At 39.4% G+C, this 18,774-nt stretch overlaps 1 protein-coding gene across 1 annotated transcript in view; it reads right to left on the bottom strand.

Annotated features, from left to right (window-relative positions):
- The window catches only part of KPNA3 (karyopherin subunit alpha 3), a 51,152-nt gene that overhangs the window by 20,195 nt on the left and 12,183 nt on the right, over window positions 1-18,774 (bottom strand). The window contains exons 2-3 of the mRNA XM_042805938.1: window positions 11,342-11,386; window positions 35-124 (exon numbers count right to left, since the gene is read on the bottom strand). Coding sequence (XP_042661872.1) covers window positions 35-124; window positions 11,342-11,386 — 135 coding nt within the window. The remainder of the gene's footprint in view (window positions 1-34; window positions 125-11,341; window positions 11,387-18,774) is intronic.

Here is an 18,774-nt window from a genome sequence, read left to right as displayed (position 1 = left end):
TTTTAAAAAATAATTCCAGAATCAAAGAACTTACTGCTTTGAAGTCAGCATCAACATCAGAATCTTCTAAACTTTCTTCTTGGGGAACATTTCTTTTTTTCAAAAGATGTTCATCTCTTTTGTTCTGGAAAGGAACGATGAAAAATGAAAATACTTAATGCTTATTAGTACAGAGTGGCAATATAATGGCCCCTTTCAAAAGAAAACTTTAGGCAAGATTGCTTTTTAAAGGCATTTGTAACTGCAAATAGAATTGGTACTATTTCAGCTGTAAGAATCTAGCAGCTTGCTAATCACAGACGAAACTATGACAATCCATGACACTTGAATGAATTAAAACTTACAGTTTGTGGATGAATTTCCTAACGGACACTTACAATACACACAGATCTGGATGACATTAACATTTAGACACACATAACAGAAATTATTTTTCCAGTGTAAGATTAGTTTTCAGCTGAATCTGTTTCAAAGTTCCCTGGTTTCATCTTGTGTGTAAAGCAGTATGCTCCATGGACACTGCCACTTGTAATACTTCCCACGCACACTGTATAGCCTAATTTCTGCCTTAAAAGAAAGCATCCTCCAGCCGTACCTCCTTTAAGGAATTACTGAAGAAAAAAAATCACCTTTTCGGTGGTAGAGTACCCGTTTAACATTTCTATCTTGCTCAGTTACAATATTTCAACACCTAAAGCCATAATTTAAAAAGAAATTAATTACATCATCAATTGTAACTGTATCCAGATGCACTTTTTTACAAATCTAAAATGTATTAAAAGTATTTTTCCAAAACTATGAAGCTGTCTGTTCTATGTTTTAGACTTTATCTTTTGTTTGGTATGTCTGGAGGTACAATCAAAGATACAGAGGGCAATAGAAGATGATGATGCAGCATATGTATCTGAACACCTTTCTGTGTTTTGTTTTTTAATAAGCATATTAAGATTTCAACCTCTAATCAAACAAAACATTGAAAAGGTGTAACAAACAGCTATAACACCTAAACCCAATCTATTATACTAGCAAGGAGAAGCAGGCCTTTCAGTCTCCCAAAAAATTATCTGATAACCAAACAGTACTGACTATAGAGACTGTGTTACAGCATGCCTTGCTGGTAATATATAAAAAAGTCTCTAAACAGAACCAAGTTTTGAAGGAGTCCCAAGTATTTCATTTTATGTTACAGAAAAAACAGCAATCACAGGTCCAAAGTTTCTGGGACTTGCTTAATTTTTAGATATTTTAAAAGTAATTTAAAGCAGCTTTTCCACCCTCGGACTGAAAGGCTCCCAAGCAATATATTAATAGTTTTTTTCAGATATGAGAATGCTAAAACAATAAACGAACACCAAAATTAAATAACCCTTTAATACAGAGGACGACATTCCACAAACTTAGCATAGTTTAATTTTTGTCAAGTCTAAGTACAGAAGCTAAATCCTCAGAGAGTGCACAAGATCACCTAGATTAGCTACAGCAGCCTCTCCAGAGCTGTAGAGTAACGGCAGCGTACTCGGAGCACGTCCATACAGACAAGCCTTGAAGGGATTTTGTTAAGTGTTTTTGGAGAGCAGGAAGATGGAAATGAGCAGGCAGCTAAATGCCCAGTAAAGCGTTAAGCAGACAAACTGCATCAGGCAGGTACACGCTGATGGATGGATCCACCACAAAGACCTGTAACGTTTTTCTCTTATTTTTCCACACCCCGTACTCAGCACTGCCATTTTGAGCAACGAGCAAGCATCGCTCAATCTGGCTTCGCTCAAGTGCAATTCCTTTTCCTACTGTTTGTCTAAACCCCAGCTTATACTTTGGCAACTGCGGGGAGCGGAGCCCGTCTCCAGAGGCCCTCGCCCCGACCGTCGCGGTTTTTCTCCCCAGTGCACAGCTACTACACACGTCCGCCTGCGGAGCACGCGGTTCCTCCCTGCCTCGGGTGAATGGCTCTGGCAGGGTCAGTTGTGCTGTTATGACAAAAACCTGGCAACGCTGGGCGAAGGGACTCAAGCTGGAGGAAGGTCTTGATGTCTTCGAATCAACTGTCCTCTTCCTATGGAGGGACTGATCGTGGCGAGTCCACACGCATGAATGCGCCGGGAGACGTATTTAGTAATGAGGGTGGCAGATGCTGGTCTGGCAGATATTCCTTGTCTTCAAAAAAGGTGCAGCCTGAAGGAATTGAGGTCTTAGTGCAGAACCGTCGCCACTGTCTGCTGCAGCAAATTCAACGTTTCCTGTTAAATCACTTACGGGGAAAGGGAAAGTTTCCTTGTCAGTATTAGCAAATTACTGTGGTACAAGGCAGGGTTTTGCCGAATCCGTTTCTCCTAAAATATTTGGCTGGATTTTCTACATCTCCTGCTCAGCAAGTTCATGGAAATAGCATTGCAGTGTTTTTCTAAAATATGTTTGATGTACGAATTGTTATCTGCACCGATTCACCGGGCGATATCTACTTGTTTTTCAAACAAACGATTCTGTATCAGTGGCATCCAACTATGTGTTTTGCAACATCTTGCAATAAAGGCAGGTGATCTTTACTTTTAAATGTCTGTTAAACAGCCTTTGTAATGCAGGCCTCTTGCGGATCCTCTGATTCAAAAAATTATAAAATACCTAGAATAGTCAAGAATTTAGCAAACAAGCTATTTTTATTGAACCTGTTGAGAAGAAAATTCTAGTTAGGAAATGCCACATTATCTCATTTGTTACTTTCAAGTGTCAGTAAAAAAAGATAAAGCTTTTTAAGAGCTTAAACAGTAGATTCTCCCATTCAGGTGTTTCATACCACTATATTAGCGGATTCCTCCACCACTGAATCCTCTGACCTTAAGGAACTGTCTCAGTATTTGGGGAAAGGAATTGGTACACCGCCATTCCACATTGCTCCCCACAAAAGCATCTACACCGGCACAGAATGGTTCCACCTCAGAGAGCTTTGACTGAAATCCCTCTAGAACGCAGAGGGTATGCAAGAGCCATTTAAAGTCATTACTTTATTGTAAGTGGAAACTTAAATAAGGCAAAAGTCTTCTTAATTGTGTTGACATTAAATAGATGGCATCCACTTGGAATGAAGATCATATTATTAAAAATGGAAAAAATATTAGATGCTTACATACATGTGGGCTGCATCTATCATGCACATTACTTCCACTCTCAATATTTTTCCTCTTAAAAAGACATTAACCAGAAACAGTTGAAACCACATCACGCATTTTCTAGCTTGAACGATCTCTACGTTTTTGGATGCAAAAACAAGAGTCACACTGCAACAACTGTGGTACTGAACACGTACCCCTCTGTAGAGGTGTGTGTCTCCTCACCATACACAATTACATCATTCTAAGTGATCAGCGTTTGTCAGGATTGTACCTCTAGTAGAGTGTAACATAAGGGCTATGATATCCAGTTACTCCAGGTTGCAAGAACGAAGACATATCTTGAGATCCTCTCTCAAGCATTCCAAAATACCAGGATGGCAGAAGCTGGAATACAACAGTGAATTACAGAATGGTTTGGGTTGGAAGGGACCTCTAAAGGTCATCTAGTCCAACCCTCCAATACAACAGAGAGAATATAGCTGGAACAAAGCGAGAGTCCCGCTGGGCGTGACTGAACAGCAGCCTCAAAGAACAGCAGGAACGAGCTGCACGGCCTTCAGCAGCCGCAGAGCTGGAAAATCACCTTTCACAAACACCGGGCAGTAATTCTAGAGCAGGGCAGTGGACAAAGCACTGAATTATTCCATGCCACTTCACCCAAAGAACTTCAGAAAGACTACCTGCCTGTAACCATTATTTGATGCACACTTCATGTTTACTCACAGTAAGCGTGCTTCTGTGCAAGCACCATTAGCTCAAATAAGTTGCTTGAGTAGTATTTGGAGGGGCATGCCCAAATTCTTTCTGCTTGTGGCCACAGAATTGATGACGAACACTCTTTTTTGAGTTCTTCCAATTCTCTAGAAATCTTTCAGGGACTTGGATGAAGAGGAAAGGAAGGCAGGTTGTAAATGAACAAAGAGTTACAGAAGGACAGTAACAGAACAGTAAACCTGTGTCTCTCCTTCAAGCAATTGTCCACGTGTACACTGATGCAGTGGGTATCTCCAAAGAGTACTCCTCACAGAAACTCCATTTACCTAGAGGAGAGTTCCATGAATCCCCAGATGAACAGGCACTGAAAGACTGTTCTAATGGCAGCAGCATGGTAAGAGGTAAAATAAAATGGAGCTATCAGGAATGGAGATATTCCACTGGGAGACCACCAGTGGTGAAGACGGTAACAAAGGAACAACGTTTCAAATTCTGGCCCATCAAACGTCTATAATCCAGGTTTAAATTCCACTATGGGACAGGGTCTCTTGACAAGAGCAAAACTGCATCAGACTAATTAGAAATCTGAGCGTGGTAAGACCGAGTAACACTGAAAAGCTTTCCATTTGTAGCTGCCTGTTAAAGATGGCCATAATATACACCATAAACGAGCTAACCAAAAGCCTAGTTCTCTCCCATTCCAGCAAGCAAGTTAATAGCTCCTTAGAGAGCCTTTTATACCTGCATACACAACTATCCAATTCCTTTGGCAATGTGAGTATGCCTGAGAGAATGCTTCCTAATGTTAACGTTAACCAAAATTAAGTATGAGTTAAGTGTGTATATTGTAATGCCAAGTTTTTTCCTGAATCATAGCACCAGCCTCTTCTTCAGGCTCCTGAGGTGAAAATGAAGACAAATGAGTATACCTGGATACAGGCATCCTGTTCAAAGCCTGGTGAGAGAGCTCTTTCAAAGGGAAAAGCGTCAGCCTGGAATCCCTCGTAAGACCCTGTCACCAACAAAACGAAGGTGGCCTCCAAAATGGAAGATCCTCAACCACTGCCTGGAGCACACGTGTTATGCACAATAAAGTCTGAAAATTTATAAACAGCAGCTGACTGCTGGTTATAAGCATGTCAACATCCTGGTAGAGATCCCACTACAACAGCCTACAGAGATTTCTGTAGGAACAAAGCTATGTGGACATATATGCCAAGCAAAAATGCCAGATGGTTAGAAACAACAGTAACGACACCGTGAGTGCACTTTTCTGTCCAGTGTGATGATCTGTTAAAACTTTTTGCTGACAGATACCCATCATTTGTTTCACTGACAGTGGGAAGGTCAGGCTGCATGAACAGTAATTATGCAAATCCTGCAGATCCCAGTACTTATTGTTTACCTTACGGGAAGATGACCACTGGATTCAGAAAAATGCCTATCAATCCAAATAAGTTTCAAAGACAACATGATTAACAGAACGAGAATCCTTGTGGGCAAAGGATGTCCCCCAAGCTCTGTGTGCCATTCTACTCAGTACTATAGGATGTGGCCAGTAAGATACTCTAATGAAGCTCTGAAAGGTGTTAAATATAAATGTATACATGCTTTTCAGCATTTGACACACGGGAACACTCTACGAAGAGTCTCAACTGTTGGGAAGCTTCAAGATCAAAAGGAAAAAGAAATGAACAAGAAAATCTTTGCTCTCGGGTATAAGCACCATTATGAAATGTTTCAAGTGAGTGAAAAGTTTAGGAACTCAGCAGCTAGTAGAAAGTTATTTTAGCATGAAAGTGAAGACATTTATGTCTGAGTCCTCTAAGGACAAAGAGCAGAACTTCAAGAACATCTCAACATTAGGAGCTGGAGTGCTAGCCAACATTAGCTAATCTCATAGATGACAACAAGCAGCTCCTTCCTCTGCTCTTACCTCCTGGGAAAGACTAAAGAATCAGGCCAGTGATGGAGGTAGGTAGATACAGGTTGTCCGGACGTCCCTTTAAAGCTACCTCTGTTGTGACAGACTGAGCTGAACTTCTAGGTTTCACTCACACATAATCTCCAACTTTGGTTTTGGGGGAGTGAGAGCATCTGCTACAGATCATCAGGAAGTAAAAGAAAATGCCTACCACTCCAACCACATCATATCAAAGGGATGCTCTGAAAACCTCTACTGAATATCCTCTTAATGAAAGTTCTCTTAGGTGGGCGATCTAGCCTGAGCAAATTTCTAGTATGGATATGAACCTGGGGAAAGATTCCATTTCTTTAACGGTTGGGAAAGACCATTAGCTGCCTCTACTCACTGTCTTAGAACTCATTAACGCCTACAGAGATTAAAAAAAAAAAAAACCTGTAAAAAGGCTGAACAGGTCGATCTGATGATCCTACAATCTATGGATATCAAAATTGTATCCTACATGCTTAGTGAAGTAGGTCCCTTGCATCCAAAGGCAGTCAAACAGATTGTTCCTCAGATAAAGAACATAGCTACAGCTATGCAGTGAGAAGACAAATACAACTTTTTTACATCTGAGTTCTGCTAACTCACCTTTGTGACAATGTGACAGTCACAATATTTCTGTTCGACTAGTGCACATCCTTCTCAGAAGAGAAGCAGGTTGACTAAAAAAATAAGTGGACACACCTGCATACACCTGTGTGTGGCCCAACAGCCCCAAGCACAGATTGCAAGGACCAAGGCCTGTTAAGTTAAGCAAAAGCAAGCTCTTACTAAAATTGATTCAAGCAACTCTCCAAGGAATTTCTTCATAGCCCCTTTCAACTAAGTCTCCAAAATAATACATTAGGAATTTAATTCTCCTCCTAGAGGCTGCCTGGTTTTTTTGGTTTTTTTTTTTTTTTTTTTTTGAGGAAATCAGTCAAGGCAAGAATTTTCGCTACTAACACTGGATATGGAAGCCTCCAGAAGAACATACTAACAGTGCTTCAGTCTCCCTGTGATTGTAGATGTTCTTCTGAAGTTGGTAGACTTATGCCTAATAGATGTGCTTTGCAGTGAAAAGCTATACATTCATATTGAACCGGAAAAGATGTATTACCAAAGCAAGTTTTACTATCCTGAACCTACAAGTGTGATTTTTTTTTTTCTTTTGTATTCTCAAGACTTCCAGAGAATCAGAAAAATATTTTTCCTACCCTAGCTCTCCTGGCAACATGGAGACAGACTCTTTTCTTTAAGGCTCACTCTTTAGGAGCTATTGTGGACATAATCTTATTTAAGAAAGAGCAGGGTAGGGACAACAAGTACAGTATGACAGAGAAACACAAAAAAAAGACATACCCATGGCTCCTTAATCTACCACTTGTTTAGCAAATAATTGCTTTGCCTTACATCAAACTTAACTGGCAATTAGAGCTTTCACCAGCTCATGTCTATGAGCTCTGAGAGGCAGCTGAGTTTGCCAAGAAAGTAAAAAATAAATCTTGTGAGAGATCCTGGAAGTTCTTATGATTCTAGTTAGTTAGCAGGCCTTAAAGGAGGCCAGGATCCTCTGTTTCTGCTGAGGTTAGGCATGTTAAGGCTTCCTTTGAAGGGTGGCATCTCACTCAACCATAGCACTGACCTGCCTAAGGACTACCTCTCTTAAAGCACACAAGTGGCTTGAGTCAAGCATCCTCCTCAGAGAGCCAAGTGCCTAGAACCAAAGGATCTCTCACAGCATTGAGTTAATGGCTTCATTTAGATACGGAACCTTAAACTGAATCCTAACCATTACTCATCCACCCCACCTCCCTTTACAGCTAGGTTAGTCAACTAATGCCAGGGTCCCTGCTGCTAACAGAGCAGCCTTTGGGTTTCTGTAATTCTGAAGATAAGTGATAAACATTCTAGATCACACTTTGCCAAGACACTACACTGAAGTTTAAATTCTAAACCCTGAGACAGTCTCCATCACCAAAACTGACATAGTTTTCTTGTCTGTCTAGAAAGAGAGATGGCTACTTTTTAAGCTCTTAGGCCTAACTGCTGCACTAACAGTATAGCCAGAGACCAGGACCATCTTTCCAGAAACATGATAAATCCATTCTCAAAATGTGTAATACAGATGTTCAGCCAGGCCAATACAGAATCAGAAAAGGGCAGCTGACTGGCTCACAGTGCCAACCCATGCCTCAGCCAGGATCCTCCCAGTTGACTGCTACCCTTTTATATCAGAGATAGCTTTGTTAGCTGAAATCCTAAACAAATAGTAAGTGATTGGGAGAATTAAAAAAAAAAAAAAAAGTAAAAAAAGGTAAAGTTTCCTTCTGAATAAGAGCTGTGGTGTGAAGATATTGAATAGAGATAATATATTCTTGAAACACAGAACGTGTTGCAAATGCACCTTGATGTCTAATCTCAAAAGAATAAACACATCACACTAATGCATGCAGAAATTGTTTACTACTCTTCAAAGCTATGAATTTTTTTGATTTATTCTGTCTTACAAAACAGAGATGTAAGCAACTTCATCAGATCCATTCATTTAATATTTATACACACGTTGATTCAAGAGACAAACCCATGACTCCGTAGTGCTTCAACTGTACAGATCAAGAATATGCTCACTTTGCCTGTTTTCTTCAAAAACCAGGTGTATGCTCAGCATCTGGATAGCTGGGATAAAGGGAAGATACCCATTTGTTTTGAAGAGGCACTGGTGGATTACTAAGGTCATGCTAACACACATTTCCTGAATTTGGCATGCTCATGCTAGGCTAGCAGTGTCAGCAGTAAAGAAGACTGAAGCAATAATATTACAGCTTATCCTTTCCACTGCTGGAGCTTAATATAATATATGTGTTTACATTTCAGTCCCCATTCTGTACCAGAAGCAATGGCCTCGCATCTGCTACAGACTTCCCACAGCAAACCAGTTGCCCACCAGCACCAGTTCAGTTGCTGCAAACCAGTAACTTGGACACATGCTGCATCTCTTATTAAAGCACATTTCTTTTGCTCTCTGCAGTGGAGCATGTTCAGCAATTACTCCAGAAGAACACAACTTCCTCCGTTTAAGAGTTTTGCAGCTGCTGTTCACTCTTGATTTACAGTCTGACCTACATCCAGCGCTTCGGCTTCTCTAAGCGTGTAACTGATCTGTGCATGCACAGTTTTCAGTGAAAAGTCACTAGCAGCTCACAGGCTTCCTCTTCCTCGTTTTCACTCACATTTACTGGCACATGCAAGATTCCTTCCACACAGAACAATCCATCGCTTTAAGTGCACGACTTGCTTCCCACCACGCTTCTGTAATAAAATGGCCTTGAAATTGTGACCCGTTACAAAAACCAATTATGAGAATTAAATTAAAATTAAAATTCTCACTTTGCGCTGCAAAGCGCTCTCCAAAGACTGCACTGAAATGCTCGTGTGCAGTCTCAATTTAACGAGATGTATGAGGACATGCTGCATTAGCTAAGTCATCTTTTACAGCACTGCTTTGCTAGCAGGCACAGGCTGCCCAAGTGCTATGAATGACTCTTCCCAGTACAGATTTCACAGTTACACAGCCAGTTTTCCACTGAGCACTGAGTCAACACACTAGTTCTGAGCAGAAAGGGCCTCTAACATGTCAGCAGAAGATTCAACTACTGATAATGCAGATATCTAAATTAATTACCTGAATCTCACTTTAAGCAAAAATTGGCTAATTTCATTTTTCACTTGGTACCTGCCACTGCATGTAAAAGTAGCTTTCCCCACACCTCAGTCATCCGCCAGTACTGATGAGGCCATAGCCAGCTTAAGCTACACAACACATTCAGACATCTTCAGCTAGTTTCTTTGATTAGGAAAATATGAAAGCATGAAACAATTTACAGATGACACATCATGCTCATGTAAGTACTGAGATCTATTTTTCCCAGTCATCTGGATCTAATTAGGTTTCTTCGACCAATTCTTATAGTCTCAGGATGAATCTTACAAATATTTTTTTTTATATTGTAATGAGATACAGAAGTTTTTTGGTAAGACTTGAAAAAAAACAATAAAAAAGTATCTTTTTTTTTTTTTTTTTTTTAAGAGCAGCAGAAGGATCCCAGGCAAATACTAGGAAAAGGTTTTTGGTAGCTCCTACACAGTCTGCTGCTAAGTGCAGACAAAATTTCTAAAGAACAAGTCAAGCTAATTTCTATCAACATAACTTCTATTTACAAACCTTTCACTTTGGTTTTAGCAAGGCTTTCGTCTTCTCTCTCAGTTTGTAAATAATGAAAACAAACTTTATATGAAATTGGGTGTGTATGCACTCCTAAGCAAGCACCACTCTGACTGCCAATGATTCAACTGGTGAACTGGAGATACGCATCAGATGAGAGACCCAAAGGAACTTGGCCTATATACAGAATACTCAAAGTACACAATTCTGTCAAGTCATTAATGAAAATATTAGAAAACATGGGTGATACCAAGTGGAGGAGACCTTAAAAGCATATTGAGGAACAGAAAGGAAATTGGAAGTTAAGAAAGCAGATGTAATTCAAAAGGCAAGAAGCAATCACGTTTAAAACTTCTGCATTTATTTAACTATGCAAAGAGAGAACATAAACAACTACCCTTGTGCTTTGTGGTACTGTAGAGAAGTGTCCGAAGGATATAATGGATCACAGACTGATTGTCTGTCAAAACCATACTGAATATAAATAGGAATATTGTGTTAAGAATTGTTTTTCACTGTTCCATTTAAACCTCAGCTGTGGCCTGCATCCTTCCAGACTTCCAGAAAGATACAGGCTATCTGGATCTGAGGAGCAGCAACAAGTCAAATCTAGGAAACAGAATGTTCAAGGCAAGGGTGAAGGCCTGAATTTGTCTCAACAGGATAAAACTAAAGGGGCCAGTATCAGTCCTCAAATATACTGAAGGTACCCAAAGGCAGATAAAAGTTTACCCCTTCTGCTTACACACATAGCTCAAGAGTAGTTTAGCTTGTGAAAATGCCCTCCAGAGGCATGCCTTTAAGGTGCCTTGAGAGGCTGACAGAAGAGTTATGAAAGACAAGGGTGTAACAAATGTTGTATTTAGGTAGAGCACTAAACTAGATCACCTCTCATGCTCATGATCTTCCCAGCTATATTGGCATTTACCCAATATAACCAAAATCTGACCCCAAAATTAACTCCCTCTATGGCAGAGAAGCAGCGATTTCCAGAAAACAAAATAAAAGAACATCCACACTTTATAAATGCTAAAACTCTCCCTTTTCCCATTTTAAACGTTTGAACAGCTGACAGCATCACTGTAATAATATGAGAACTGGTACAGAAACTGAATATGGATCATTTCCAAGCGATATACTGGAGTAAAGCAGTGCTGTTCTGCTGTACTGAGCTTAACAAGTTGGAGAGTAAAACTAACATTAGAATCTACAGTCAGTAATCTACAAATTTACAACTTTTCTATGTAAGTTTGGAGCCATAACGCAAAACTTATGGCAAAATATTTAGCTAGGACACCAGAGCATTATTAGCAAAGTAACAGAATTGATAAACAAATGCAGACTCACCTTTCGCAATTCAATTGTAACTTCATTTCTGTGTCTTCTCATAGTCTGCAATTAAAAAAATAAAAATTATTTGTATGTAAAGAAAGAAGTATTCTGTTTTGGAATCAGTTATTTCTAGGTCAAAAGTGCGGTTATTCATTAAAAGATAAGGAAAACAGTATGCGTAAATTGTAACTCAATCTTTCCTATCAAAATGTACAGGTGGTTGTTTGCGGGATTTTTTTTTTTTGTTTAAGTGTATACACCTTACGGAAAGCTTTGTCATAAACCACAATAAGTATCCCAAAGGCAGAACACATTGACTTTCCCATGGAGTTTCACTGGAATGACCCTCTAGGTGTTCACACCAAAAGAAGCAGTAAATACAGGTTAGACAGTCTCATATTCACATACAATCACATTTCACAGCCTAAACACGTAACCTTTGCCAGTTATCTGCCCAAAATCAACGAGGAGTGACAGAAGATGACTGAGCTCAGTGCAAACAAGACAGACTGGGTTTGTGGCAAAAGGAAACAAAAAAGTACAGTGGTACTGAATCTATTCAGGATCTGCAGCCTAAGCACTGTAAAGGAAAACCAGCGCATAAACATCTCTGTCTCTTAAAGATACCAGGTACTCGGGATGCGTTCACTACAACACAGCTATACCTCTTAGCTAAGAGAGATCAAAAGATTGGAAAAGAACAATTTTAGCCTACTGAAGGCAATTTCCCTAGGTTCATTTTACAATCAGTGGAAAAGACATGTACTGTCAGAATGCAATTCAGAGAAAATCAGGACTGGATGACCGCTGGCAGCCTAGAAAGATCACCCACACTAACTAAAATTAGCCTTTTAAAATACTTTCTATGTCCTGTCCTTGCTACTGACCTTTACTGCCAATATCACGTTCCTTTTGAGTTAGAGCAAATAACTTTCCTGAGCTAAAAAGTATTGGTGAAGAGCAGCAGTACGCAGAAATCACCACAACTCCCCATCAGCCACCTAAGGAAATACCAAACATGCTAAAGCTCAAACACAGGTAAATTAAATGAGCAGACTTCACACCATGAATCTATACAGCATGTACTTCCACTGCTCAGAACATTATCTTAGCCTCACTGTTCTCAAACAGTTTGCATAGCAGTATTCACTTAATTATCTTAGATTGACTTGAGAGTAAGGAAGGCTTGTCTTCCCATCCACTGCTTGATTAACCAACTCAAACACACAGACACAATTCTCCTACTAGTTCTATAAGCATGAACCATACTACTTTAAACAAAGCAAATCCTCCTTACAGTTAAGAGGACATCAGCACTACAGCTTCCACCAGAACTACACTTCCCCCGCCCCATTATTCTGTTAAAGGATTTGATTCTTGTGACCATCTGAGCCTGCTGCAGAAGTTCAGTATGATAGGACTGGGGAATGGGAGGGCACTGGGTAGGTAGGGAATGGACAAATGAAGAACCTGAAAAGTCATCGCGTGCAACTAGCAAGACCAGTCATTCAAGCTTACCATTCTATTAAAATTTTATATTTGAATAATCTTAATAACTGCATCAAATTGAAGGGCAGTAAATAGTCTAAAAATGTTTTTCAATACTACTTCTCCATGGTAACTCTGCATTTCAATAGAAAAAAATATAGTTAGACAAGGCTGTCTTAGAGATTTCTGCTGTAAAACCTTATTTTCTTGATGATGCTGAATGTGCCAGACACCAAAGATCTTTATGGAACTTTCCACTAGTAACACCACTCCAATTCACCCTAAAAATGTAATCTTTTATTCTTACTTATCTTAAATTTTAAGAGGTACTCCATCACATGACAAATCAGTTAATCTGAGTGTCCATTAGCATTATCTCCCCAAAATCCAGTATTGTATGTGCCAGATTTGAAATGTCTGTGATTTGACGCAGACATAATTTACTTTTGAATTTGCTCCCCAGTTACAATTTACTCCTACATTTTTTTATTCATCTATGTGATAACACCCTAGAATATTTTCTATTGAGCAGAAAAATCAGATCAAATCTCAAGCTCTTTCAGGGACAACTGTAACATTTGCCACGTACCGTTCTTCTGGAAGCAAGGCAGATTTAAGAAAGGCTATATGCTGTGTTCAGCAGATTAATATTTTGGGGGTTAGAAAAAAACAAATACAGTGCAGTCCCAGGCAAGTCATTACTATTGATTCATCAATTTACTCAAAAACCTTTACTAACAATGCTCTGACTAAAGACAGCTACTCAGTCACCCATCCATAAAGGCTCTACTAGGAAGACTCTAAGATTCTTTCCACAGGCAAATAATTCACTCAGCTTTTCAATTAGGGTTTTACCTTTGTTTCATACTTCCATTATTTCAGCCCCACTGATCCTACCCATTACAATTCTGTCTCAATATTTTTTTTAACTAGTGTTTTGCTTTTATCAAGCTGATCTTCAAAATATTTGACTACTTGATTATGATTTTACATTTAATGTGCAAGAATCTCCCACCTTTTCCCCATTTAGAGAGCTACGGCTCTTTAGAAAGGGTCTTCAAAAAAAGGTTACCAACTGTGCAGATGTTTTTGCTGACTAGCAGCAGCATACATTTTCTGAGCCTTAATACTCTTCTTGAGGCAATCTCCATACTAACTGGGCTTTACCCTTTTATCTGTTCTTTTGTATTTCCTTTTAAACTATGTCTAAGTTTCCCTTTCAAAGCAGCTCTGATACATTTCCTTTTTTCCCCTTCCTCCTTTCAAAGGCAGACTGGGCAGCACTCACCACTGAGTCCAGAGCTGCTTTCTCCATTCACAGAGCAAGAAGACTGATAACTTAGCCTTAACTCAACTGAACTGAGGAGTGTGTTATCCAGTCCCCGCTGAACTAAGGGCTTACAGTCTTGCAGAGTGTCCTGCTGGCACAGCATCTTAAAAAAATTCAGCATGTCAGGGTCACCAGCATCATCCAAGAATCAGTAATACAGCATTAAGGCTAGCTAGTTTTCCTACAAGTATACAGGACCGAAGTTCCCAAAGAGCCTATGGTGCATTCGGGCAGTTAAACTTGGTTGCCATGATCAGATCACCACCAGTGCTCTCAGCTAGATGTACACTGACATTATTTCTAACCTGACACTTCATGCCCTCAACACAAGATGACCACTGTATACCAATATATTTAAAACCATGGATTCTACTTCATACACGTCAATTGTTGCAATTATAGACTGTACATGAAAAACACGTGTATGCACTTGACTTTGGCCCAATTTCTTAGTTTTATGTTTGCGACTTGTTGAGACTGTTCCCCATCTTGATTTTTTCCTCTTTACCACAGGAGCTGATACACTAGTGATGGACTGCTCTGACAAACCTCTAAATGACTGCAATTTGGCTATCCTTGCCTTGAGAGAACGTACTCTTAAGATCAAAACCATGCGTCAACTACATTTAATTACAGGAAATGCAGGTATACATCCAGCACCAAGCAATATACTGGCCTCTTGCAAGCATTATTTTAACACTTGTAGACCAACAGGCACAATTTCTAATCTTATCTGTTGGGGCAGGGGGAGGGTTGGCAAAGCCCACATTTTATTCCCCCCCAAACAGACTTAAGTGATCCGGTTAATTTTTTGTCCTGATTTGGCATTTCTTAAAAGGTGGATATTTAAAATTTGTGTTTCAGATTGAGCATTTTAGAAATATAGCAGGTTATCAGCACCTTCCTACAGCCTCAGAAGAAGTAAACATGCTACAATCCCAAAGCATATAAAAGAAGCAGTCTTAAGAACCACTGCAAGCCTCCCTTTAAAGAAGCATTACCACTGTAAGCAGAACACCACACTTTCATACTACCTGCAAGCTGCAGCATGCAGGGAATTGATAGGCATTTACAAGAGATTTATACAGCAGTAGAAAGGTTAAACATTTTCCCCAGCTAACATAGGTCAGCTAAAACAGAGAGAAGAAACAAAATTATTCTGCAGCTTAACCCCATGGATTCATTACCAGCTTTCAGGCTAGGACAACCATCTGCTAAAGTCTATATATGCAACACTAGTTGAAGCCTAGCAGGATGTTACCAATGGATCTGATACAGCGTTTGACATCCACAGCATCTGACTGGGGTGACTTCTCAGCTTAATGTACTCAAACAAGTAGCTTCACGTCACACTAGAACAGCACATCTCAAAGCTACCCCCCAAGACCAATTTGAACTGTTTCACTGAAAAAAAAAAAAAAAAAAAAAAAATTCAGACTCCAAATCTCAGAAAACTCGGAAAAGCCAAAATCCTACAAATCACAAAAATGATGACAGTTTATTCCTGCAGAATCTGAACTGAGGGGCTGCTCCTAAACGCAAGGGTATTAATGCATAATACGCATGGTACAGAAAGTAAAAATGAGTAACTATCAGTCAGCGTGTACTATTAAGAAAAAAGAACATACAGCACTTACCAAGTTGTGCTACATTACATCTCAATCGTTACACACAAGTCAGACTTAAGTTCATAAGGCTTTTGTAACAAGATATTTCTTCTCCCCAGTCCACTATCTGTAAAGAACAATTACTTACCAGTGTGTTTGACAGGCTGACATAACCACAGGAATAGACCAAGTACCAGAAGGTCTTGTTACAAGTCAAAAGTAGGTGTTCAGCAGTATTTCGAATTAAAGTTCCTTGGCATTTTGTTATTTTATAAAGTAAACCAGAAAACAAACAAACAAACAAAAGCTCTACTAGATGCTGTTAGATAAAATCAGTGTTCTCCCTTCTACCCTGAATTTCTGAATACTCTTCCAAAGACAGATACAAAGTGCTACATGCCAAGAATCTCCCCCTAACACTTTCCACTCGAAAGAAAAAATAATCCCTAGTTTCCCTCAAAGTATCAAAATGAAATTAATTTCACATGCCAATAAAGAAAATCACTACACACATCAGGGCTGTTGTGTTAAGGGCTGCAAGGGAACCTTGTTTCTTGGCAATACAAAACAAAAAATGCTAAGCTGATAAAAGACAAGAGATTTGAAGAGACACTAGACCTTGAAAACAAAGCAAGCCTCAAGTCAATGCCCAAAATAAGCCTTCAAAGAACGTCACAGTCCCTGTAAAACTGCCTTTGACACGCTCAATGGACAGAAGCGACACAGAAAACAGACATCCTCATCAGATCAGCGTTTCAGCTCCGGTATCGCTTTTCTAACAAGAAGCTGACAAGGAAACTCAAAGCTCAATTTCAGAGCCATCTGTGGAAAAGGGAAATGTCCTCTTGATTTTTCAGTTGATATTTGGTTTATGACAGAACACAAAACCGTACATAAAACTCTCGACATCAAAAGGGAATGGCTAAAGATAACCCTGTGAAATTCTGAATTATCAGCGTAACAGCAAACCTTACTTCAAGCACATTCAAATAATTAAGTGACTAAACATTTGGGACCCTCTGGCTCAACCATGCATACTTCACAAGTTCCGTTTGTGAAACCCTGTACAAAGGTGCACAAGATGCTCACCACATGTCAAAGAGCAAGTATCACTGCTGTAACGCTACCACTTGATGTCTTAAAATGGCCCATGCACACCTTCCTGGCAAACAGAAAAAAAAGATTACTTTGAAGTTTTGAATAGCATTGAGATTCTAAGGAGAGAATTAAGTCCAGCAAGCTTCTCCGGCTCCTTGAATTTTTTTTTTTTTTTAAGATAAAAAAAAAAATATTTAACTGCATAATAAACTACCTGTGAAGACAAGTCATATAGCTTCTGTAAACTAAAAAAAAAAAAAAAACCTCAAGGCATCCCAAAATCAATCAGCTGTACCTGCCTAATGTACATCAGAACAAGGTAACATTTTCCAAAACCCCCTGTAGCAAATACATAATGTAGTGTTTTTCCAGAGTGGTGGGGAGACCTACAGGAAAAAAAACAAACAATACAAAACCCTATCAGAGTTATACAAGACTACAAGAAAAAAATCCAGGCTAATTCAAAAAGACAAAATCACATCTGAGACAAAACAGTCATAATACTCCTTCCAATTATAAAAGAAGAATTTAAAACACTGGTACTACTTTAGGCAAGTTAAATCTCATTCACAATGAAATACTGGAATAGTCTTAGGGTTTCTGTTAATTTGAAATTTCTACTTCATATCTAAAAATCAATCTTAATTGATTATAAGCGCTTTAAAGTCCCTTAAGTATATTACTTTCAGAGACAAGAAATTCTGGATACTTGATAAGATTACTTCATCCCCAGTTACAGTACAAATCAGAAAACCAAAACTATTTAAATGTGTGAATGATACAACTAGTGAGAAGCTCAAGTGATTACATTCCCTTTGTTATGCTGGGATAAAGATTTCCTAAATAAAATTAAAAATGAAGTCTCAGGTACAAGGTCTTAAAACAGATACATTCTCTGTATGGAAAAAAAAAATAATCAAATGCTGCAACAGTAATTGGTATGAATTTTAAACATTTTAACCATTTTTAGCGATACCAGTTGTGTCAGAAGGAAAATTAAAGCATAACTACCATGTAATGACTAAACATCTACCTACCATTGTAACAAGAAGACCTGGAGCTCAGTGTGGTGCTCCCCCAGACTAGCCACCTCATTAAGTGGGATACCTGAGGAGTGTCATCTTTTAACCAACACATTTACCCCTTCCATTGCAACAGGAGCAAGTCCAGGAAACATCAGGTAGGAAGCAGATGTTTTTATGCCAGCCAGCATCTCCCTACCGCCAGCGTGGCTGGCCTGCCAGCTGCCCCACAAGCAGCTAGCTGGTTACCGCCGCTCTCCTGCAGCCCGACCAGCCTCCAGGGAGCCCACGGACGTGGGAAAGTCAGGCTCACCTTGACGAGATGAACACCACACACCAATGTCAGTTTGGGCTCTTCCATGGATACAAAAGATACCTTTTCAGGACCTTTGGTAAGGTGTGCATTTAGCTGCTTTTGAAAGTTCAGCTATTAAGTGGAAAAGAGAGAACACATTTACTGATTGATTCTAATTTCTCTGTAGCTACAAACTTCATTAAAAGAGAACTGGTCATTTAAATTCTTTATTTCTGCTCTTGCCTCTCAACATTACAGGAACTGGTCTCAGAAAACCAGAAGATACATGCTTACTGGAAAGAGCTACCCGGACTACATAGCTGGGGATAGTAAAGTAGCTTGATTAAACACAGAGGGTACCCAAAGAGCTTAGCATCTGCAAGTCAATTCCAGACTACTTCCACCTGCCTAACTGAAAGAAAAAGAACTGGCCCAGTTCCAACAGCTGGATTGGATTTAACTAATACCTCCCATCTTGCATATGAGCATGCCCTAGAGTATCTTTTAAATACTCTACAACAGAGGTGTGGGTGCAATGCAGTGAAAGGAGAAGGTGTTTGCGTTGATGAGGTAAACACTGTTCTTCCCTAGAAATGGCTTTACTAACC

This window comes from Tyto alba, unplaced genomic scaffold, assembly GCF_018691265.1.
Source record: "Tyto alba isolate M040663 unplaced genomic scaffold, T.alba_DEE_v4.0 Super-Scaffold_45, whole genome shotgun sequence".
Classification (NCBI taxonomy): Eukaryota; Metazoa; Chordata; class Aves; order Strigiformes; family Tytonidae; genus Tyto; species Tyto alba.
The sequence above is the reverse complement of the archived record's forward strand: the minus strand, read 5'-3'. Positions and strand labels throughout refer to the sequence as shown.